This window comes from Danio rerio, chromosome 12, assembly GCF_052040795.2.
Source record: "Danio rerio strain M-AB ecotype USA chromosome 12, GRCz13ab, whole genome shotgun sequence".
Lineage (NCBI taxonomy): Eukaryota > Metazoa > Chordata > Actinopteri > Cypriniformes > Danionidae > Danio > Danio rerio.
Window position 1 is genome coordinate 9897175 of NC_141032.1, and position 25253 is coordinate 9922427.

The 25253-nt window shown below is 33.8% G+C and overlaps 4 protein-coding genes and 1 long non-coding RNA gene across 6 annotated transcripts in view; 4 read left to right on the plus strand and 1 right to left on the minus strand.

The window, feature by feature from the left end:
- The window catches only part of pimr46 (Pim proto-oncogene, serine/threonine kinase, related 46), a 45832-nt gene extending 42625 nt beyond the window's left edge, over positions 1-3207 (plus strand). The window contains exon 9 of the transcript XR_015503885.1: positions 2885-3207. The gene's annotated coding sequence lies outside the window, so the exon portion shown is untranslated. The remainder of the gene's footprint in view (positions 1-2884) is intronic.
- The window catches only part of pth3r (parathyroid hormone 3 receptor), a 38397-nt gene extending 34958 nt beyond the window's left edge, over positions 1-3439 (minus strand). Inside the window, 2 exon segments of the mRNA NM_131378.1 lie at positions 2882-3183; positions 3282-3439. Of these exon segments, the coding sequence (NP_571453.1) occupies positions 2882-2947 (66 nt within the window). The 5' untranslated portion in view covers positions 2948-3183; positions 3282-3439.
- Positions 3440-10147: 6708 nt separating this feature from the next.
- Positions 10148-25253, plus strand: part of LOC147841278 (uncharacterized) — a 159689-nt gene continuing 144583 nt past the window's right edge. The window contains exon 1 of the long non-coding RNA XR_015503921.1: positions 10148-10222. This is a non-coding gene — a long non-coding RNA (uncharacterized LOC147841278). The remainder of the gene's footprint in view (positions 10223-25253) is intronic.
- On the plus strand, positions 14646-24765 carry taco1 (translational activator of mitochondrially encoded cytochrome c oxidase I). 2 transcript variants are annotated; one of them, NM_001082873.2, is given in 5 exon segments: positions 14646-15164; positions 16815-16921; positions 18639-18769; positions 18851-19013; positions 24352-24765. In NM_001082873.2, coding segments are annotated over 5 exon segments (927 nt in total). In that variant the 5' UTR covers positions 14646-14848; the 3' UTR covers positions 24562-24765.
- Positions 24860-25253, plus strand: part of kcnh6b (potassium voltage-gated channel, subfamily H (eag-related), member 6b) — a 32321-nt gene continuing 31927 nt past the window's right edge. The window contains exon 1 of the transcript XR_015503883.1: positions 24860-24923. The gene's annotated coding sequence lies outside the window, so the exon portion shown is untranslated. The remainder of the gene's footprint in view (positions 24924-25253) is intronic.

Sequence of the window (25253 nt, forward strand, 5' to 3'; positions counted from 1 at the left end):
AAACCCTCTCATGAAATTTTATTTGCTTTTCAAATATATCCCATTTAACAGTTGTATTTAAAACATTTTTAATCATATTTTTAACATAACTTTGCCATGATGACAGTGATATTTTACTAGTTATTTTGCAAGATACCAGTTTTCAGCTTAGAAAATTCATTAGATAACAGTGGTTTGAATGGAAATTTACAATATTGACACCATTATAAAAATGTTATATGATATATATATATATATATATATATATATATATATATATATATATATATATATATATATATATATATATATATATATATATATATATATATATATATATATATACAATTGAAGTCAGAATTATTAGCCCCCTTTGATTTTTTTCTTTTTTAAATATTTCCCAAATGATGTTTAACAGAGCAAGTACATTTTCACAGCATGTCTGATAATATTTCTTCTTCTGGAGAAAGTCTTATTTGTTTTATTTCGGCTTGAGTAAAAGCAGTTTTTAATTTTTTAAATACCATTTAAAGGTCAATATTTTTAGCCCCTTTAAACTATATATTTTTTGATAGTCTACAGAACAAACCATTGTTATACAACAACTTACCTAATTACCCTAACCTGCCTAGATAACCTAATTAATCTAGTCAAGCCTTTAAATGTCACTTTAAGCTGTATAGAAGTGTCTTGAAGAATATGTAGTAAAATATTATTTACAGTCATCATGATAAAGATACAATAAATCAGTTATTAGAAATGAGTTATTAAAACTATTATGTTTAGAAATGTGTTGAAGAAATTTTCTCTACGTTAAACAGAAATTGGGGGAAAAATAACCAGGGAGGCTAATAATTCTGACTTCAACTGTATATATATGAGCAATATCACACTCGTAGCAGTGTGATGTGTCTGTACATCGGCACCGGTGGGAGACGTGCGTTGTGTCTCACCAGTGATGATATACAGCCACACTGCACTGCTATGAGTGTGATATTGCGTTTAAACAACAGTTTTATGGCATAATTGTGTATATAAAAAAAGAAAATCCAACACGGAGAGTCTCAAAACCCTTTTGTAAGAGGAACTACTTTCTTCCGCCATTCATTCACATCTACAGCTGACTTCAAAACAGCAGCAACTGTTGCTACAGTACTTCACAAATGTCCCTTTAGTGCTAGTGTTTGAACGATTTTCTAGCGTAATGTCTAAAGTTATGACAGATCGGGTGATTTTGCTTAGATTTCAAGATTATAAGGCTGAATGCCTTCAGTCTACAAAGATTTCCCATTATTCTTCTGTTGCAATCGGTAGATCACAATAATTATCCATGAAAAAGCCAAAGCAGCACAAACACTATCAGATTACTGTTTGTTAGCGATAAGGAAAAGTTAGCGTTTAAGTTACGTATATATATATATATATATATATATATATATATATATATATATATATATATATATATATATATATATATATATATATATATATATATCAGTGATGGGTTGTGACTGGAAGGGCATCTGTTGCATAAAACATATGCTGGATAAGTTGGCGGTTCATTCCACTGCGGCGACCCCAGATTAATAAAGGGACTAAGCTGAAAATGAATGAATGAATATATAGGAAGTGCTTTGTATACTAATGTATAATAAATATTTCAATTAATTTTTAATTAATTAATTAATTAATTTAATTAATTTTTTTTTTTTTGGCATCTGTGGTTCATGTTTCATCCATGGAAACCTATGTCACAAAAGGCTATTGATAAAGGGGAAATTATTTTCTAAATGTTCTCCAAACTATGAATAATGGTTATTTTAAGATACATTCTCTGAAATGTTTGTTGAAAAATCCCAAATGATTCTACAACCGCTTGAAAAATTGAAATCTTTATGTATTCACTGGTTATTTAATAAATAAACAGTTAAATGCACTTTTAGCTTTACTGAATCCCTATTTGAGTTCATATTTAAGGAGACTGCATTGTGTTTAATTGGCAGTTGCACACACTATCTTTACAAAACAACAATAGTCACTTTATCGGGTATTGATCCATTATTCTGGTAAAAGTGGAAAGCAGAAAATAACATTATCTCTTTTGAAAAAAATACAGTGTATACTAAAATAATACATTTAAGTACAAGCTGAATGTAGACAATTAAATGAATGTTTACCATTAAATGAAAATGTATATGCTATTTTACATTTATTTTAAATGCAATCAGCTGAATGTTGTTGTTGTTGTTGATGATGATGTTGTTATCGTTCAACAGGTCTTAATTTAATTTTTATGCATAATTTGACGACTACTTACAGTAAAATGTCTTTGAAATATAAACTTTAAAAGAATGCTGGGTAATCATAACTCATGATGTTGGGTCAAAATATAATTTTTTTTTTTCAGTTAAATTTAAATGACACCCAACAATTGAATTTAATAAAACTAATAATAATAATAATACGGTTTAATTAAAGAGCCTTTTAAAAAATGCAAGATCACTGTACAGCATATATATACACACACATAGTTTGTCCATAATTGTGCCAACGTTGAGTTACAACAGCCCAGCATTTCTTAAAGTGTAGTTAAAATCTACATCTGAATGTACAAACAAGCATTTTTTTAAATGTTAACAAAGTTGTCATTTCTATAGAAACCTGAATGCAATATAATAGCACAATAAGTTGCAACTTGGAACCTTAAAATAAATGAACTGCAAATCCAAATAAAAAATATAATGAAATATTTAGTATTTTAGCAAGCATCAAAATCAAAAAGGAATATTCTCTTAAACACAAGATCATTTAAACATGTTTTAACATGAATTTTACTGTAAAAACCTTTGTTTGACATCATTGCAAAGTGCATGTTGTGAAAGTGTATGTTGTTTTGACTCACCAGAGCTCTGGCTCCCATCAAAACACAGCACAGCACTAAAGCCACAGAGACCTCCACTGACACCATGCTTAACCCAAGACCTTTGACCTTTTCCAGAACTCCTGCTCTCCAGAGAGCTCCTGTTTCTCTTCAGGACATGGCAGTCGCGTCGATGTGGAGAGAAGCGCAGATGTTTGCAGCCATTACTTCTTCATTGTGTTAAAGATGTTGTTACTTTCTGATGCTGCCGTGTCAAGCGGACGCACATCTGTTGAAGTCTGACCCGTTGTTTGTTTTTGTTGAGATTTTAACTTCTGGAATACCTGAAATAAATGCAGTTACAGAGATTTTAAAAATATATATTTCCTTTAATCTTACTAAAGCAAAAAAAAAACGTGGATGACAACTGAATGCTCTTTACCATCACAGATGATTTTCTTCCATTCATCAGATTCTTTTTTGTATTAACTCAGATCCTTGATTAAAGAAGAGATTTGTCAGTCCAATTGTAGATGTTTTAAAGAGAGACTTGAGGAGATGTGTCCAGGGATGTGATCTCCTGTGAGGTTAGTGGTGTAACGGTGGCCCTCGGCTCTGGGGCTCCACCACTGTTTATCATGTGGGACGGGCACGAAAGACGTTAACCCTTTACTGTCATGAGAGAAAGGAAACCTGCTCTCTACTTGTTTACATTGTTTATATTATTCCAAGCCAATTCTTGAACACAGACATGTTTATTAATTAATGGTTCTGGGAAAACTACTTAATGATTGATCTGTCAGTACAAATGTTTATGAACTGTATCGTTGATTCAGCCTTTATATTTATTGAATTCAATTTTGTCAAATTAAATGACAAAAAGTCACAGATCAGTATCCATCTGTCTGTCTGTCTGTCTGTCTGTCTGTCTATCTATCTATCTGTCAACATTGTAAAAAAAAATCGGTAATTTTACGGTTTATTTCCGGCAGCTGGGGTGAACGTAAAATAACAGCTGTTAAATTACAGAAATTTACCATAAAATAACGAACATTAAATTACAGAAATTTCCTTATATGTAAATTTCTGGTAAATTTCTGTAATTGAACCTCTGTTATTAATTTGACAGTAGTTTTCTGTAATTTAATGGCCATTTTTTACAAGGGGAGGTTGTCAGTCAGTCAGTCTGTCTGTCTGTCTGTCTATCTAGCCACATGAAAAAGACTATAGTAATATATAATAGATACAGTGAACCATATGAATTAATCTAATGACGTAATTTTATAGTTTTATACAATTTATAGCTCTAGGTAATATAACAGTCATCCTGCTGAAAAAAAACAGCATAAGCCAGCCTAGGCTGGTTGGCTGGATTTAGCTGACTAACAGTCAAGGCTGGTTGTCTGGTTTTAGCTGGTTGACCAGCCTGTTTTTTAAGGGGTTTCTAGTTTCTAAGGGGTGTATTTCCAGCCTGGTTTTAGCTGGTCATGCTAGGAAATGACCAGCTAAAACCAGCTTGGCCAGCCTGGTTTAAGCTGAACATAGCTGGTTTTGATTAGACTCCCAGCCTGGCTAGGCTGTTCAAGCTGGTTTTAGCTGGTAATTTCTCAGCCTGACCAGCTAAGACCAGTTTGGAAATGGCTGAAACCCCTCTAAAACTAGCCAACCAGCCTAGGCTAGTTTTTCAGCAGGGATAGCATTATAAACAAATTACCAAATACTATAGAATATAAACAACCATATGGTATATTACTCTACAATACAACATAGTTAACTGTAGTAAAACTTACTATACTACACTATATACTATATACTACAGTATTTAGTAAAGTTTTTAAGTTCACTGTAGCTAAAATTAGCATTAACAAAGTGTTGTAAATGCTATAACATTTAAAGTAGCCTATAATATCCTACACTTCAAAAACACAAAGTTAGTGTATTTACAGTAAATTACTATAATATTTTGTCATGTGAGTGTGTGTCTGTCTGTATTAACAATCTACCACTAGTGAAGCCTATGAACTTAGACATGCTAACAAATCATGTTGGCAATATGTTACAACATGCTAACGTTGCCAGAAACATGCTAACATTGCTAGAAACATATTAAAGTGCTTACCATTTTACAGGTTACAAGAAGCATGCTTCTTATGCTAGCAAATTACTAACCCAGATAGTACATGTACATCTGCAAGCTATTTTAAAGAGTATTTTGTCTGGATATAATTTGTTGTAAATGGTTTTAATGGTCTGTTTTACAAACATTCTTAATTGTAAACAGCCTAAAGACATTGTACATGTCTATTTAACCTCAGTTGAGAGACATATTCTGACAGATAATGTAAACAAACAAAATCAACATCTCTGGTATGTGCATAGTATCAGGGTAATTTATGGAAGCAACATGAAACATGTGCTAGCATTGTGAAACATTACTATTGGAGAGTAGGGTAAGACGAGCCAGTGGGTAAAGTGACCCACCTCCTGTATCTAGGCAACTGTGTACTTGTATTGTCATGTGACCAAACATTTTGCACCCACATACCATTTCTGCCAGACCATGAACAGGAGAAGAACATTGTAGAAGGGGTTAGCATCGTTTTAAAAACTGTTTTTGGCTTGTCAAAGTGAAATTTTAGCATGTCAGAAGTAGCTGAGCTACATCTAAACAAATACATCAAGGCCTAAAAATATTCATGATGCTTGTTGGTGGGGTACCAGTGTTTACAACCATGACTTACACTTAGTATTTGACTTGAGCTCATTTTTAGGGAATCTAGCCAGTAAGCACTCAAACCCTGCTGTATTTGTTAGGATTTTTTTTCAGCCGTAATGTGGAAGGCATAGATTGATGATTGAAAATGTTACTTTGTTGTGTTCTTTGGGTCATTTGAAAAACAAAAGTGTACATGCACAGATTTTTTCTATGACGCCCCATTTTTCCACTTAATCAAGCTATGTCTGAAATCTCCTTTAGCAAATGAGTTCTAGGCTTTTTGCAGGATCAGAACCAAACCAGTGCCGAACTTTTCTCTGGACACTAAATATCAATTATTATTGAATTTTTTCAAATAATAATTACAATAATTTAGATTTTCACATGAAACAGTAGGCCTACACAAATATTTACATGCTAACTTTAGCCAAAAGCTAACTTTTGCTACTGTATAACTTTTGAACGAAATAAATTATCATCACCAAACGTGATACACATGGTACAAACCTGTGGGCTTTGGCCACATGGTGACGCAATAAAGTTTATAAAACCATGAAAATGCCTTCATCAACATTAGCCAATTAAACAGGGTTAGCCATAGCCGGTTGGAAAATAAAACAGTGTTTTGTAGGCATGTATGATGCATGCTCTTAGAGGTCTGTAAGAATTTTAAAAGATAATTGTCTTTTTTTTATTTCTTTTTTTTTATATTGTATTTACTTTGATGTCAATTTAATGTTATGTCATTGCCATTGTATGTTAATAAGTAAAAAGAAAAAATATTTTAAAAGAAAATGGCCACTTGGGGGGTGATTTTATGTGTTTTAGTGTTTAATCGGCTGTGTGTTAAATAATGTTTAGCAAAGGCACACAAAAACATATCATATGATAGGCCTGCTTTTCCCAGTTTTTTATTAATTGCCACAATTGGAGTGTCTTCAAATCCCTCTTTGTCTAATTGGCTAGAGCAGCAACTGCCAATCGAATAGTGGACTAACAATGACTCTGACGCCCACCTGTGATTTAAATGAAACTCAAATTTCATATTTTGGAAACACAAACACATAATGAGAGAACAAGGGTGAAGGGGAAAAGATTGTATAAAGTACACAACACATTGGTATGAGTGGAAAAACTGATTTTGTTTGCAATTAGAAAAACTTAAATTTCAGGTTTCAGTTTTGTGCAATGTAATTCTAAATGCATTTTAATTTTTTGATTGCTGCTCATTATCTTTCCATACTCAACAAAGTTGTTTCTTATTCTGCATTTAATTTTTACTTTTGTTTGTTAAAATTTTACAAACAATGTAAATTTATGATTTACTCTTATTTTATTATTATTATCTTATTTATTATTTTATATTTTTTAATCTGCCGCCGCAATACATTTGGCAGGATTTTAATCCCTTGATATATGAGTGTAAACAAGCATGCAGATTTAGTGGAGATTGGACAATGTGTAGTGCTATAACAGCTACAATGTCTTAGAAACATGATAAACGAAAAAATGGCAGTTATTGTATTAAATTCACACACTTTTCACAAATACACAAATACAACACATTATGTGATAGGCCTGTTTATACTGAACACTTTGACAGTAAAATACCACTGTTACTCAAACTCTTCTTTTAAGATTTTTCAATATGTGCAAAACCTACTTTTGCAAACTAATCCCTGTTGTTTTGGTCAATCGCCATGAAACCAGAGTTCTAAGAATCTTTGGACTGCCCAGATCAATAATTATTGAAAAAAAGTTGAACTTTCCACTTTGGAGAGCTCATTTTCATAAGGAGCGTGTCTTTATGAACTTACATGCTTGTAAACAGATAAGGAAAACTCAATCGTCATGCAAGTTGTTGTGCTTATCTGTCATATAATTGTAAACAAGCATGGAAAAACTTATGTTTTGCTAAAACAGTAGAAAAGGTCTCAAAAATAGTTGTTTCAGTGTATTATGCTTAATTTAGTTTTTCAGATACCATTTTAGCCACTAGATGACAGCATAAGACCACTTATTAGTTCTGTCTGCTTTTCAATGCAAAATTAAACAAAACTGCGAAATATTTTTTTTATTTTAGACAGCTTTTCACAGATACACTTGATCTACATATGATATTTGCTCTTTCTGGCCAGATTTTCTCAAAGACATCGGCTGTCAATCAAACAGTTTGTTAAATATTTGATATAATACTAATATAGTAAATACTAAAATGTGTTTTTTTGTTGTTGTTGTTTGTTTGTTTTTCTCTACATGACCACAAACCATTCATTCATTCATGTTCATTCAATTTAGTCTCTTATTAATCAGAGGTCACCACAGCAGAATGAACCGTCAACTATTCCAGCATATGTTTTACGCAGCGGATGTCCTTTCAACTGCAACCCAGTACTAAGAAAAACCCATATACTCACATACATTTATACACTATGGCCAGTTTAGTTAATCCAATTCACTTATAGTGCAATTTGGACTGTGGCAGAAACCGGAGCACCCGGAGGAAACCCACGTGAACACATGGTGAACATACAAACTGCACACAGAAATGCCAACTGGTCCACTAACCACTGAGCCATCATGCCGCCCCTCAGCATAACCAGTATTTTACAAATTTTTGGACTGATTATATAAATATTTATAAAAAATGTTGCACTTTTGCATTAGCAGTCTTACCATAACCATTTAGAAAATATTTTTTAACCTGGTGTAAGCCTGTAAGATCCTAAAATAAATTTTAAAACCTGTTCAAACAAACAAATCATTTGGCAAACAGAAAAGCAATCACACACATATTATTCCAGTTTTACTCTGAATGGGATGACACTAAGGTCATCATATAACCTAGGCTCTTAAACATTCAATTTTTATTAATAATAATAAAGACATAAGAAAGGATATGTGTTACTCCATCCTGGAGTGGACATCCATCAGAAATTCCACATCATCACTAAGTCGATCTTTCTCTTCTGTATGTTGTAGTGCTGTTTTTATACCATGGTCTGGTAGTGTTTCTCGTGGTGTTTGCTTTGCTTTTGCCTTTTTGGGGTTAATAATTGTGATATCCTGATCGCAACAGAGACATACTGGGAAATCTCTGTAGACTGATGGCATTTCATGATGTTCAAGCTAATAATCTTAAAATGTCAGCAAAACCACCTGTTTTGTCTTCACTTTAGACATTATGCTGGAGAATCATTCAAATAGTAGCTCTAAAGTTACGTGTGTGAGGTAGCAACAGTTTCTGCTGTTCTGACGTCAGCTGCAGATGTGAATGAATGGCAGAAGAAAGTAGTTCCTTATACAAAAAGATTTTTAGGCTCTCCGGGCCCTATCAAACACCCGGCGCAATGTGGCGCAAGGCGCAACGCAATTGTTGTTTGCTAGTTTCAGCTTGGCCAGGAGTAATTTTGACATTTTGCGCCATGCTGTTTAAATAGCAAATGCATTTGCACTCATATGTGCGCCCATAGGCGTTCTGGTCTAAAAAGGAAGGCGTGTTGAGGCGCATTGCTGGCACGTTGCTATATTAAGAAACTATGGTAGATTTTTCAATAGACCAAAACAAACCTGGTCTATTGTCCAGCGCAGAGCACGTTAGTTGTGCGCCTCGCTTACACACTGCTTAATACACACAAGATGTAGAGCAATACGCAAATATCTTTACATATGAAAAAGTATTAAAATATTAAGGATATATATATAGGATATAATAAGAATATATATAGGATATAAGGATATAAATATAAAGGATTAAAATATTACAAAACAATTTTCTAGCCTACATAAATTTAAAAACCATACTTTCGTGCCTTCTTCTTCTCGGAGGGCTTTTTCAGTTTATTAGTGACAATTTGCTTTTTTTGTAATGCTATCATTATTAGCAGTATTATTTATTATATCCATATTTATATTTGTTTTATTAAAAACAAGCTTAGATTTGCCAACCTGTCAGGTTTCAGACCATATTTGGCACAGCATGTGTATTAGGATATAACTATTAGGATATAAGTGTGGTTTTTTGACCACACTTCATTATTATTGTTCATTTATTTGTTTGCTGTAAATTAGAACTAAATATAGGTACAGTTTTGAAACAAATCTTTGCGCTTAACAAACAAAATTAATTATTTGTTTGTTTATTATTGATGTCTGTGTGTACAAGGTTTCCCTATCCAAGAGAGCGAAAGTGAAAGTAGATAATGAGGAGTCCTTATCTCTCATTCTCGCGCTGTAGATGCTCTGTTTAACTGTTTTCTCTCACTAGTGAAGCGCTCAGTTTTTCCACTTACAAAGTCGTCATGTACAGCAAATAGCAAATGCGGTATGGCGCGACGCAACAGGCTCTTAAAGGAAATGGGAGATGAGACTCTGATTGGTTTATTCTCAAAACACACCTATAACTCAGTATGAAAATAAGCTCAACCATTTTAGATCATCTTTATATTAGCAAAAGTGGATTCAGACATGCCCTGAATGCGTTTGCGCCCCGCGCTTTGCACTTTGCGCATGGATCGTCAAAATAGAGTTCTTTGTGTTTTTTTATTTCCTTTTTTATATACTAGATTATGCCGTCAAACTGTTGTATAAACGCAATATCACACTCATAGCAGTGCAATATGGCTGTATATCATCACTGGTGGTGGGACACTAAGGTACTCGTCCAGGTAGTCCCAACAGTGCCGATATACAGCTATATCTCACTGCTATTCGTGTAATATATATTTTATTATTTTATTTTTTTTTTTACTTCTTCAAAATGCTTATTTAAAATGAGGTGAAACAACACAATTGGCAACCCTGGCAAAATTGCAAAATGGCAACTATGAAATTCGGCAACTATAGTGCCGGTGGCCTTAAATGGGGTAAGCATGTTTTAAAACATCAACATTTTTATTTTGTTTCTTTAAATTAATTACTTTCTGTTATATAAAACTTCGGGTCCTCTCCTGAACAAACTTGACATTAAATTATCCAAGCAGGCACACAACATCACAAGACATTAATATTAGGTTAGATTTAGATCATGACATCAGGTGACCAAAATTCAATGTCCATCCAGCGTCTAAGGACAACGTTATTTTGCTGTCCAACAATGATGTCAAATTACGTTTTGGTTAATTTTTGGTTGAGTTGGAAAATGACTAAAATTCAACGTCTGATACACATCATAGTTTTACCGTCCACACAACATCAAGGTTTAACATGATTAGACGATCTTATTTGGTTGATTTTAGGTTGGACATTGACGTCTGCTTGACGTTGGGCTCTGACGTCAACCCGATTTTCATTTTTTTCAAACAAAATCCAACGTCCCCATGAAGTCGGAGTATGTTGGGGTACAACGTCAATATAATGTCATGTTGATGTACTGTGCCTCCAGGGTACTTAATTTAAAATGAGTGTCAGGCACATAAAAGCAAAACAGAAAAAGACGAATTAACCCTGCTTATGTTGTTGTATGCTATATTATGAGTATTTTGCTCCTCTTTCATAGTCCAAACAGCACATGGGCGTCTGCCAAATAGCTTGGTCTGGAAAATATCTGCTGTGTTTAAAAGCCTGATAAACATCTTTAAAAGTTCTGCTGTGCTGTATGAATATTTCAAATTTTAAACATCTTAATGACATACTCTAAACATCTGTTTAACATCCAAAACATTTGACGTCTGGTAGATGTTTTGCAGATCAGCACATGCTCTAATACACACACCCTCCAGATGTAAGCACATACATCAAATAGACGTCTCCATGATGTGCGTCTGCTATCAGGGACGTCACTTTGGATACAAGTGTCTACTATATAGGTCAAATGTAAATGTTTATTTTGCAATGGTTATAGTAATAACTCCTAATCTATCTATATTTATCCCTTGCTTGCTTGCAATATTCTGGTGAGATAACTCTGAAATCAAAGTAAACAAAAATTGACAACAGGATCAGTACAGGGAGATAATGTTATAGCTTTAATTGATTTATTTTTCAAGTATTGGTACTTTTGCTGTTGGTGTTTTTTTTCTTTACCATTGGCGTTCATTAATGTATAGCCATTTAGTTTTATGTTTTGTTTCTCTTTTAGTTTTAAATAGCCATATCGAGTTTGTCTAAACAAGTAAAAGAAAATGAAAATGTGTTGACAGATGTTTTATATATATATTTATATTATATAAGTTTAGTTTATCATAAAAACCCTTAAAAGATTGCAGTTTTACTCAAGGGGTAATCTTAGCTTTAGTTATTCAATTCAACTTACAATACAAAAGTTATTGCAATATAACATTTAATTTCCTTTCGGAGTTATGAAAGAGCCTCGGCTGGCTCAGTTGGCGTTTAAAAGTGGAGTTTGCATGTTCTCCCTGCGTTCATATGGGTTCCCTCCAGGTGCTCCGGTTTCCCCCACAGTCCAAAGAAATGCGGTACAGGTGAATTGGGTAGGCTTAATTGTCCGAAGTGTATTAGTGTAAATGAGTGTCTGTGTATATGTTTCCCAGAGATGGGTTGCGGCTGGAAGGGCATCCGCTGTGTAAAAACGTGCTGGATAAGTTGGCGGTTCATTCCGCTGTGGTGACCCCAGATTAATAAAGGGACTAAGCCGAAAAGGAAATGAATGAATGAATAAATATTTGTTTATTTATTTATTTTTATTTTACCAAAATGAATAATTTACATTACATTACATTATAGCACAAATTACATGACAGGGAGCAAGACTGAAATGTATCTTTAAACAGATTCACCGTTTTTACAGCTTTCTTGTTAGTAGATTTAGAAATCAAAGACTTATAAAGATTTAGATCTTCAAGAAAAATCTAAAAGATTTACGCTTACAAAATTTACATTTGTGTATAAAATATTTTGCCAGAAATATAATAAGATTAAATAAATAAATAAATAAATAAATAAATAAATAAATAAAACATCTGTTCATTCTGATGTAATAAAGTCAAGAATCAGGTCAAGATAAGAAAAATAAGGTCAAGAATCTTGATGTTATTCCAGAGTCAGATATGAGTTTTAGTAGTCATATCAAAGCAGTAACTAAATCAGCATACTATCATCACACAAACATTGCAAGAATTAGATGCTTTGTGTGGTCTTACGCCTCATTCACATGGGGCTTCAGTTTCAATGTTGAATGGGTGATGTCTAGAGTTGCCAAACTGCATTGTGGATCCGTCGCCGCCGCTTCAGTGGCATTGCAGAATGCAGAAGTTGGCACTTGCTCAACATTTCAAGCGCCAACAGAAGTGTCAGCCAATCAGATCGCTGTATGCAAATACACCAGTTCAGTAGCCTATTGCGTACTACTGCTATCACACGCCCTCTGTCAAGCGTTGACGCTAAAGCCCCATGTGAATGGAGCATTAGAGAAACTTGCTCATGCTTTTATCAGCAGCAGGGTGGATTACTGTAATGGACTTCACTGGTCTTCATAAAAAGACAGTCATACAGTTGCAGCTGATCCACAACATTAGGCACATTCAAATCAAGACTTGAAACACATCTATTTAGCTGTGCCTTTACTGGTTTTAAAGGAACTCCTCTGTTATTAAATAATATATTGTTTTTAGACTTTTTTGCACAATAAATCTCTTGTGCCAAATTCTATAATTATGTGGGGAAAAGTTGGGGTTGTAAATTAATGACCACGATAACAGATATATTGTAGATTTGAAATGAATTTTATGGAGTCAATCTTGGGTCATATATACTCGCAAAACAAAGGAAAGATTTGCAAAAAAAATAAATAAATAAAGTATTGAGCAAAAAATAAAGAAAAATAAATGCAAATCTCCAAAAATCGCAAAGTGAAAATCTATTTTTGAGAAATAAAATTTAATTTTCCTAACAAAAATAAAGAACTGCAAAGGGAAAATTAAGTTTTGAGAAATAAAAATTAAATTTGCAAAAAAAAAAAAAACTGCAAAAAAAATCAAGCTATGCAAAATAAAGCTAAAATATTTGCAATAAAAAATAAAAAAAAAACTATAAATTGGCAACACAGTTTTTATAGCATTGCCTTTACAAAACCCGTTAAGTCCATTGCAATGCTCTTTTAGATTTGCTTTTTAGTCCACCGTGAGTTTTCAATGCTGTTTTTACTTTGCATTTCACATTTTTGTGGGTTTCACTTTGTGGTCTTGATTTGACAAGAGGGCGGTGTCAAACTTTGACGTTTATGGCAGGGCCAGACCTGCCTCTATTTATTTAGATAATTTACTCAGTATTATAATTATACAAGCGCAAAAAAATTTAACTGTAATTTAGAGAAAAACTAATTTGGGATAAAATTCCACAAAGTGGCAGGATTTTTAAGATGCTGATTAATCCACTTAATTTTGAATGAATTAAGATTAGTAAAACTGATGAAATTAAGACTGCAACTTTTCATAATTATTCAAAATTACAGATTTTTTAATATAGTGTTTCTTATTTTTCCATAAAAAAATTAAACAAGGATTGATCAATTGTCTTAGAAGTCTTGGTATCCACATTGAGTGATTGGGTCTAAAGCAGACCCTCTTCTTTAGAAAGTAAAGTTCTACCCTTAAGGCATCTGTTTTACAGTTGAAGTCAGAATTATTAGCCCCGCTTAGAATTTTTTTCTTTTTAATTATTTTTCAAATAATGTTTAACAGAGCAAGGAAATTTTCAAAGTATGTCTGATAATATTTTTTCTTCTGGAGAAAGGCTTATTTGTTTTATTTCGGCTAGAATAAAAGCAGTTTTTAAATTTTTAACACCATTTTAAGGTCAATATTATTAGCCCCTTTAAGCTATATATTTTTTCGATTGTCTACAGAACAAATCATCGTTATACAACAACTTGCCTAATTACCTTAACCTGCCTAGTTAACCTAATTAACCTAGTTAAACCTTTAAATGTCACTGTAAGCTGTATAGAATTGTCTTGAAAAATATCAAATAAATTATTATTTACTGTCATCATGGCAAAGATAAAATAAATCAGTTATTAGAAAATGAGTTAATAAAACTATTATGTTTTGAAATGTGTTGAAGAATTTTTTTGAGGGCCACCTCACAACCATCTACCCTGAGTACTTTTATTTTGAAATTAGTGTAACCGGTGATGACGTTTATGGTGTTGCTATCTCTTGGACTCGTGCGTTAAGAAGTCGCTCTGCTTAATTAAATGACTACAAAATTCTAACATACACATTTAGTTTACTGTCGTTAGTAACGGAACGCGTTATATCAATGAATGTTCTAATCATGACCGCAAAATAGTACCTGAAACTCTCCTGTTAACGCGTGCACGCCGCTGGAAGCTTATGATTTTAAAGCAAAGGCAGCATGACATTCTGACCAAAGTCGTTTGCTTTGGAGTCAAACACACAGCTCATGTGCCCGGTAAAAGAAGAGGAATGTTAGTGAACATCATGCTGAGGGCTTTCAGGTTATCCAGGCGAGCGTCTGCGGTGTTTCAGTGTCCAGTCCTTCACCCATGTAGAGCTCTGCACTCCAGTCCTGTGAGCTGGGCAGGACACAACAAATGGTCCAAAGTGAAGGATATTAAAATACCCAAAGATGCTGCTCGAGCCCGGGTCATTGCCAAGTACACCATGATGATTAGGATTGCAGTCAGAGGTGAATGCATGATATTTGAGTGAAAGTCCAAGGTCAAGTTGGTTTTAAATTCACACATTTGGACTTTCTCCTTAATGTAGTTTTAGAGAATATTGTTTTTGCCTAAATATGGCTCATATTAGCAGGCAATGACTATTCAAGTACAACATTGCTCATAGTCAAATAAATAGTGCTAATGTTGTTTTCAAGTCATATTTACATATGATTTCAGACCTAATATTAAAATTACCAATGTAAACTATAAAGGGAGCCTCTCACAAGTTGTCACTGAGCAATTGTGCGAATATAAAACCAGCCTAAAGAGCTAAAGTTGGTTTTATATTCAGATATTCAGACATTCTCCTTAATAATATAATTTTATTAAATTATACCTTGCAAATTCTAAATTGGAAAATCGTATTAGCAGCCAATGACTATCATGGATTAGGTAGTGTTAATGTTGTTTAGAAGCCATACTTGCATGCTAATTCCGATCGAGTATTAAAAGTAACATGGTAAACAATATAGAGACTGCTAAAATAACTAATATGCAAATTTAAAACCAACTTTACCTCAATAAAAACCCATCACTGGCTAATAATGATGCAATTTGCTGACGTGATGTTATAGTTTCACTGTTACACCTGACTAAAATGATTGGAATTAGTATTGTCATCATTTAATAACAAAAAAAGGTAAACATTTTGTCTTCCATAAGCCTCTTGTTATAAAATAAAAATGCTTTTATGAAATTTTTAGTCAAATCTCAAATCTGTTCTGAGTCTGACTGCTGTCTCTGGCATAGTTTAATAAATTACAGAAAATTTTAAAATGATTAATAAGTAACTTATGCCTAATTTTAGTAAAGCATTAAAAATATCACAATAATTCTTTAGTCTATATGTTTCTATTAATAGTGGCAATTCCACTGAAAATTGTGAATTAGTTGGTGGAGCCCAGATCATGACCTGCACCGGTTTAATTGTTCTCATATTAACCACTATTGTTAAGTTTTGTTGTTATTTAGTGTTACACCTGTTTATTAAAAATGTTCGACAAGTCAAGAAAAAAAATCATGATTCATGATTTCATATAAAATAAATGGCACAAAATGAAGCTACAATTCAATAATAATAAAAAACAGTGAAAGAATTGACAAAGTTGAAAAAAAAAATGGACAAAGACCCCTTTTTATTGTTAGACCTCAAACTACATGAATATAAAAAAAATCTCAAAAACGATTTTGCCAAAAAAAGTTTTTACTACAATAGAGGTTAAGTTAATTTTATATTCGTATATTCATGCATTCTCCTTAAAAATATAATTTCTGTAAAGTATTCTTTGCAAATTCTAAATAAGAAAATCATATTAGCAGCCAATGACTATTAAAAAACAACCATGCTTACAGTCAATTAGATAGTGTTCGTGTTGTTTTCAAGTCATACTTACATGCTAATTCTGATTGAATGTTCAAATTAGCATGGTAAACAATATAGTGACAGTTAAATGAACGAATGTGCGAATTTAAAACCAACTTTACCTCAATTTTACTACATATTTGTCAACTACACATGTACCATAGTAATACTATGGTATACTTCAAAGTACCATGATGCCACTGGGTGATTTTGCAGTGACTCTGTGTGAGATGACCTGGTGTTTTTGTTTCAGAGGGAGGACCCAATCCAGAATTAAATGTTGGACTGGCACAAATTCTAGAGCAGTGCCGGAACAAGAATCTGCCCAAAACCACCATTGAAGGAGCTCTAAAGGGAGCCGTAAGACTGTTTTAAATATCTACTACTTGCATAAATAAATGACATTAGGTATTTAACAGGATTTGAAGAAATACTGTAGTTTGCACAAAATATAAGATTCAGTATTTTTTCTTAGCTTCAGTTTTTCCTGTTTTTTTCACAACCCCAAATCAGATGTTTAGTATGCAAAAAGCAAATGAAAAGAAATGATTTCTAAATTTACTTTGACTTTTATTTGATTGCAGACAATACAACAGCACATTATTTAATGTGTTTCTCATGGTTTTTAAAAATAAACACAATCCAATTTTGGTTCTTGTAACACATTTAAAAAAAAGGTTGGGACAGTAAAGCATTTACCACTTTGTAATGTTGCCATTCCTTTTAACAACACTTAAAAGACATTTAGGGACTGAAGACACCAAGTGATGAAGTGTTTCAGCTGTAAGTTTCTCCCATTCTTCCTGCAAACATGTCTTTAGGTGTGCAATAATACAGAGTCTTCATTGTCCCATTTTGCGCTTTAAAACTGCACCACACATTCTGTAGGCAGGCCAGTCACATACCTGTATCTTCTTCCTTTACAGCCAGGACTTTTACTAATGAAATGAAGTTGACCAGACAAAACTAGCTAATGACGTCACTGTGAGGGGTAGGTTTAGGTGTATATGTTAAAAGCATTTTATGCAGTCTCAGCTTGCATCTGCATCCAGACCCTTCTCGTTTTTGCATGCATGCACATATATGTACACACTCAAACACACACACACACACACACACACACATATATATATATATAGTAAAATTTTTTACACATCATTTATAAACAATAGTTTTAATAATTCATTTCTAATAACTCATTTTTTTTTGTCTTTGCCAACATAACAGTACATTTTTCTGGTTATTTTGTTTATTACAGTTGAAAGGTGTAAATAGGCTGGGTTGACTTGGCCAATTGAGTAAGTCATTTGATTAAAGTGGTTTGTTCTGTAGCATGTCACAAATCTCCAAATCTTACAATAAAGCTTTACAATATTATATTTGTGCATATACATTAGTCAGTACTGAAGCTCAATCTTGAGCTAATCTAACTAAATAACTCCCAATATCTGTCCAATAATAGTAGTCCAAATTTTTGTTTGAGAAAATTATTTTTTTTAAATGGAAAAAAGAGCAAAAAAATCAAGAGAAACAAAAAATATATGAAGTTTTGTAGTTTGTAAATTTTTTTTTGCAATATTTCACATAAAATGAAATGTATTATCTCTATATTTCTACACATGTTCTGTGGCTAAAATATTATTCTAAAAAATATATTTCTTTATTAAATCACTTTTGTTCAAATGCACCAAAATACATTACATCACTGAGAAATGGATATTCAATATAGGGTGTAATCTCTATGCTGAGCTATGTATATGCATGTATTTAAAGAAATAGCTTATTTACATTGTAGTACATTGTATTGTATTTTTCAGAACTATCCTTCATATCAACTTCTTTATCAAAATAAAAAGTCTTAAATGCGGTTCATAAAATTGTGTCCTAATGAGATCAGCGAATAATATGATGAATAATGAGTATTTATTACACTTTCATCTGACCTTTGAAGACATAATACACTAATTTAGTGGACTTACTTTGAATCTTCACTGGTGCATAAAGTGACACCGAAAATGCTCCAGAATATTCTACCCGAGATGTTAGAAGCCTAATGACACGTCTTGTCTCTGTACAGAAGTCAAAGCCTGGAGTGCAGTATCTTTACGAGGCCACCGGACCAGGCGGATGCAAAATACTCATCGAGGTTCTGACCGACAACAACATGCGATCCCTTAATGAAGTCAAACGTATCATGACGAAAAATGGGTAAGCACTGATGAGCTGTGTTGCTAAACCCTACAGTACATAAGCACTCATAATCAGCTGGATTTGTCTGTTTGTCCACAGTGGGGCGCTACGTGAAGGAGCACGTCGGAACTTTGACAGGAAAGGTGTCGTGGCTGCATCCAGAGACGGGATCTCCTCTGAGAAAGCTCTAGAACTGGCCATTGAAGCCGGAGCTGAAGATGTGCAGGAGATGGAAGATGAGGAGGACAGACCCATACTACAGGTATGAACACACTTTCTAGTCTTTTTTTATTAACAATGCTTAAACAATAACAGAAAGGCATTAATAGTTTTTTAGATTATATAAAAGAATGAGATAAACAATTCACATTCACAATCCTTCCATCCTCAATAATAATAATACTTATTTAAATAAATAAAATAACAAATGTACAAATAAAATGAATGATAAAGAAAAATGGACAGCAGGGGAGTTGAAGTTCTCACAATATGAAACCAAAATCCTCAAATGATGAAATAAATATCTTGCTTTTTGGCTTTTCGTCTCTCTTAATGTATTCAAATATATCACAAATTCTTTAAATACCACTAGTCTTGGGGGGAAAATACTTTCATGAATCTAAGATTGTAATAATATCAATAAATTATTTGTTATATAAGATAGAAAGAGATTTTTATTTTTAAGTATTATGCCAAACTTAATAATTTCCCATGAGAAAATAAGTCTTACCGATATTTTCTGATGTATCCAAACTAATACTTCGTCCCAAAATGTTTGTACTAAATTACATTGAAAAAACAAGTGTTTCAATATCTAAATTACAAAACTGGCATACAGTTGAGTCATCAATATTACATTTTAACCTTAGAAATTCTTTTGCAGGATAAATGTGAGTCATAATTTGAACATTTAGAATTAACAGGTCCTGGAAAACAACACTGTGTTAGACTGTGTTATCTCTCAAAAATAGTTTTAAGCATTTTCTATCCTCAGATCAATTGTTTTGGGAGTTATTGTTAAATATTTTATTTGTTCCTTCACTAGGTTAACCAATTGCAAAGGTATATTCTTAATAATTCTTTCATATCTTTTAGGGGAACAACTTATTAGTCCCTTTTTTAATCAGGGGTTGCGACAGCGGAATAAACCACCAACTTATTCAGCATATGTTTTACACAGCGGATGCCCTTTTTAGCTGCAACCCATTACTGGGAAACACCCATACACTTTCATTCACACACATACACTAACAATTTAGCTTACCCAATTTACCTCTAAATCTAATTAAATTAGGCCTTTATTTGTCACATGCACTTTCGTATAGTGAAATTTAACCCCCCGACCGTACACAAACATCACAATTTTCAGGGGAAGACAGGTCACAGGAGGTAGCATTTAGAAAGGGAAGTAAGATACATATTAGGAAATAGAGGCAAAAAAACTCCCTCCCAACTTGCCCTTGAATTAGAGCAATGTGGGACCAGGGAGACAAAAAGAGCCCCATCAACCAAGCTTAAAAACACACAGACAAGACACAACATGGCTACAGGGGATGGGGACAGGGGGTGTGGATATAGTCCGATGAGGGCGGGCAGCCATCTGGTCCTGCAACGATGGAGGCGCTAGTCACAGACCCGTCTTCCCCCTCCTGTGGGTGAAAGCACACGAAGGCATGTCTTTGGACTTGTGGGGGAAACCGGAGCACCTGGATGAAACCCAAGCCAACACGGGGAGAACATGCAAACTCAACACAGAAATGCCACCTGACCCAGCCGAGGCTCGAATCAGCGGCCTTCTTGCTGTGAGGTGATCGTGCTACCCAATGCGCCACTGTGACGCCCCTGAAATTTTCAATCCACATCAGATAATACAAAATTTAAAACATAGTATAATATAGAATTGATTTAATTAAAAGCACATAAAGGTTCTCACAAACTTAAAATTAAATTTAGGTCTTAAAGGGCACCTAGGTTACCCCTTTTTTCAGATTTAATATAAGTATTTTGCGTCTCTAGAATGTGTATATAAAGTTTCAGATCAAAATACCCATCAGATTTTTCATTATACCTTTTACAAGATGCTGTCTTATACTTATTTCCAGCAGGGGGTGGTTTTTTCCTACTGCGCCTTTAAGCTTTTTCTTTCCCGCCCACTGTTTCTACATGCCTCCTCCCTCAGCTGCGTCAGACAACAGACAGACTTAAAGGAAGAAGGTCTCACGTAGCGTTTGTGAGATACTACAGTAAGAACTAACCTTTACTAATCAGTATTGTGAAGTTGCATTGATGAGTCACACACAATATCGTTACGAAGTTAACGCCCGCGCGCGCACACACACACAAACACACACACACACCGCAGATGATACACACACACACACGCAGACAGGCAGACAGACAGAGCGCGCTTAGCCTAGTTAAGGCTAACCTCAAGTGTGGATATCTGTTATGCTAATGTACAAAATAAACCTGATTTAACTTCCACAAATCGGGATTGAAGCGTCTTCTTTTATAATTGTTCTGACACGCGGCTGTGCTGATGAAGTAAAGCTGAAGTAAATCGCTGTAATTAATTACACACATACTCTGTTTTAAAACACTTTAAACATTTGAAACTTACTCTTAATCACATTTGATGATGATTGCTGATCCTAGCGAACAGAACAGAGCTTTTATTCCCGGTTGCTCTGCGTATGTCTGTCTGGTCTTGTTGACATATACACGCGACTACCGGAACATGTTAATGCACGCAGCTGTCAATCAATTCGGTGGGCGGGGGGATCGCACACCTACGTAATGATGCGATCGATTTGAAAACAGCTCCAATTGGCCGACCCTTTTTTTTGTAATTAAATTGAAAAAAATGGACTGGGTGTGTTCATATCACCCCAGTATGACGGTCTATACACTATACCAACACACAGATCTGTCCAAAAAGCTTGAAAAGTAGATTTTTTACCATAGGTGCCCTTTAAATCATTTTAAACAGGTGTTAATTTTTCTTTGTCTGAGTAAAGCTACTCCGTTGGGCCGACATTCATCCAATGACCAACAATCCATCTTTATAAAACCTTATTTTTTGTATTTAAGTCTTTTATTGGAAAAAGATTCAATCCACAACAGCTGTTAGACATTTTACTGCAAATACTCTATTAAATTCCCTAATCAGGGAAGGAAAACTAAAAACAATTACACGATTCCTAATGATAATACAGGGCCATTAGAAAAACCCTTACTGTTTAACCTTGTATTAGTCTAAAATTGATTTCTTAATGGTCTTAAAGGGAAAATGAAGCACTCAGTCAAGTTTACCTTATTTTGTACATTGGATTCCACTTTAATGAAAATACAAACTCGATTAATGTAACCATTTAGATGAAAACGGCATGTTTTACTAAAGATTTTTGACCTAGGGTGCCGCCATCTTGGAATGTCGCTGTGTCTGACGTCATGGGGTTGGTTGAAGTAAAGGAGACCGTAAAGCCTAACTTAACCCAATGTATGAAGTTGTGGACGTGGAGATGCTGCAAATACAAGCATCAGATGTGTCTAATTTAAAAGTATAAATATTTATTGTGTTGTAGGTATTAGATCACACTTTCCATGCCAGATCTTGTCAGGAAATCTCAGTTTCTCCAGGTATCTTGACCACAAGTTAGCAGAGATTCCAATACTGAAACCTGTTAACCAATATTCAACTGAATCAAAGATGCGTTGTGGTCTGCTCTCTCACGCTGCTCCAGCGCTGCCTGATGAGAGGGTTTACATTCAGACTAATACAACGATTAAAATCATACATGACTTCATGCTTTATTAAGTCACATCTGTGTGGATTATATCAAGACATATTCTTTCATCAAGTTGATCAACTCAATCTCTCAACATGTATGAAGGTTGTAAAAACCTGCCAAGAGGAAAACTGTGCTGATCTTAGTTTGGTTTGGACACGAGCAGAGATGAGGGGCTGTAACAGTGAAAAGTGAAGTACCCGCTCCCATTACGTCAGCACCGGACCTGGTTGAAACCACAGGCAGTCAAGCAGCGTAATACAGAGAGTGAATCACTACCGACGTAATGGGGGTGGGTACTTTAACTTTTCACTGCTACAGTCCCTCACCTGTTTTATGAGGGCTTCATAAGGGGCCACAAACCGTGTTAGGGGAAAGAAAGAGGCATGGGTTTGCAAAAATAATGACGAAACGACTGGTCTAAACTGGAAGTAAAATATATGTACAGCAGTAGTAATGGTTAATCAACGCATTTGCCCTATTTAAAAAAATATACTCATTTTAATCTTGCAATTATGATAATTTTTAGAGATAATGTCTGTTTTTATCAACTTTTCTGTCATTTATTTTTTATTTGCTGATTGTTTTATTAATTTGATGATGTTAATATATGTTAGGACTGCGTTGTTTTGTTTGTGTGTTTGATTTTGATTCTAGATTGGGGGCGTGCCTTCAGTGCACCTGATGCTGGTCAGCGCCCTTATTTAAACCCCGACAGAAAGTTTGTCACTTGGCAGTTGGCCAGAGCCGCGCTCCTATTTGGCCATTATGCTTTGTTTCGCATCCATACACTATCACTGACAACAATTACCGCATCCATACATTTGCATAACATACTGATACTGATATTTTGATTATATAATTTAAATTGAGTTAAATAAATATTCTTTTTGATTATACTTCTCCTTGTCGTCTCCCTTATTATGTTACATCCCTGAGCCAGGTGTAACAATATATTACATAAGCTATTTTATTTACAAATCTAAAATGTTTTGGCATTCAAGTTTGCTTTGAACCTAAAAGAGAGAGAAGCAGATTTGACCTGTCAGTGGTTGCACATGGCTCCTGAATAGTATAAAAGTATTTATTTTTATTTGAGTCTTTTTAAAGTCTTTTTCTTTACTTTAACCCATTGAAAAAAAACAGTGACATAATAAATACAATTATTATTAGAAATGAAATTGTTTTGTTTGTCGCATATAGTTAACTATTTATATAATGTGGGTAAATGGTGTGTTTTAAATCGGCTACCACCACATGTATATTTCAAACCTGTGGGAAGCACTGATATATATATATATATATATATATATATACTGATATATATATATATATATATATATATATATATATATATATATATATATATATATATATATATATATATATATATATATATATATATATCAGTGCTTCCCGCAGGTTTGAAATATACATTTGGTGGTAGCCGATTTAAAACATATATATATATATATGTGTGTGTGTGTGTGTGTGCATATATTTTAATTATTTATGTATTAATTTTTTTTCAATATATTTTATTTTTTCAATGTTTCTTAAAGAAAAACTTAATTAAATGTTACTGTTAAATGTTTATTTAGTTTAGTTCATTTTCAGCAGATTAAAATGATGTTCTTGTTTGCTTTTCAGAATAAATTAAGATTCAAATCAGGAATCAGTTTGGTCCACAAATGCTCCTTGAATTATATGAAATTCCTCTAGCGGTGTTATCACTGGACATAGTTTAAGATTGTTGAATTCTTAATGAAAAATGATCTTGGTTATTAATAAGCATCTTTCTTTCCTCTTCAGTTTATCTGTGACATGACATCCATGAAGGCTGTGCGCAGTGCTCTGGAAAGCTTGGGAGTCCACACTCTCTCTTCTAGTCTAGAGTTTGTGTCTCATACCCCGTCTCTCCTGACCCAGACTCAGCTAGAGACAGCGTCCACCCTGCTGGAAGCTCTCCATGACTGCCCTGATGTGGTCCGGGTATGGGATAACATCCAAGCACAGACATAATGTTCAAAAGTCGATTCACAAACTGCAAAATAAGCGTTGATGGACTAATTCATTATGTACATGCCTTAAGAGCCGATTGAAGAAATGGAGCTGTTTGGTCAAATTGAATTGCACATTACCCGGATATATTCTGTGTGATGGAAAAAGGCATGGTTGGCCATTTTATTGTCACTGCAATAAAGAAGATGTACAGAATTATTCTTAGATTTGTAAATTCGTTTTATTGTAATATTTCTCACAAACATTACATGAGATCTGCTTCCTTCATGTCTGTCACTGAGCTGTTTATGTGATGGAGCTGAGGCCGACTTTGAGGCACACTCTAGCAGGCACGTGAGAATGGTGGGTGGGAAGAACCAGCAGTAAGTACACAGCTAAATATTGTAAAAAGCAGAAAACCCAATATTTTAAAAGCTGTATGTGTGTGTGTGTTAACCTAGTTAAGCCTTTAAAACGTCACTTCAAGCTGTATAGAGGCGTTTTGAAAAATATCTAGTCAAATAATATTTACTGTCATCATGACAAAGATAAATCAGTCATTAGAAAGGAGTTATTAAACCTATTATCTTTAGAAATGTGTTGAAAAAAAAAAAATGTTCTCGCTGTTAAACAGTAATTGGAGAAAAAAAAAAATTAAACAAGGGGTCTAATAATTCAGGGGGGCTAAAAATTCTGACTTAAACTCTATATAT

Bases quoted from the DNA above. Each gene is read 5' to 3' on its own strand.
- taco1 (XM_087275366.1), top strand. From the start codon at position 14,849: ATGATTTTAAAGCAAAGGCAGCATGACATTCTGACCAAAGTCGTTTGC. The intron at 16,922-18,638 runs GTAAGACTGTTT...GTCTCTGTACAG, and splicing joins AAGGAGCTCTAAAGGGAGCC to AAGTCAAAGCCTGGAGTGCA. The intron at 19,014-23,196 runs GTATGAACACAC...TTTTGATTCTAG, and splicing joins AGGACAGACCCATACTACAG to ATTGGGGGCGTGCCTTCAGT.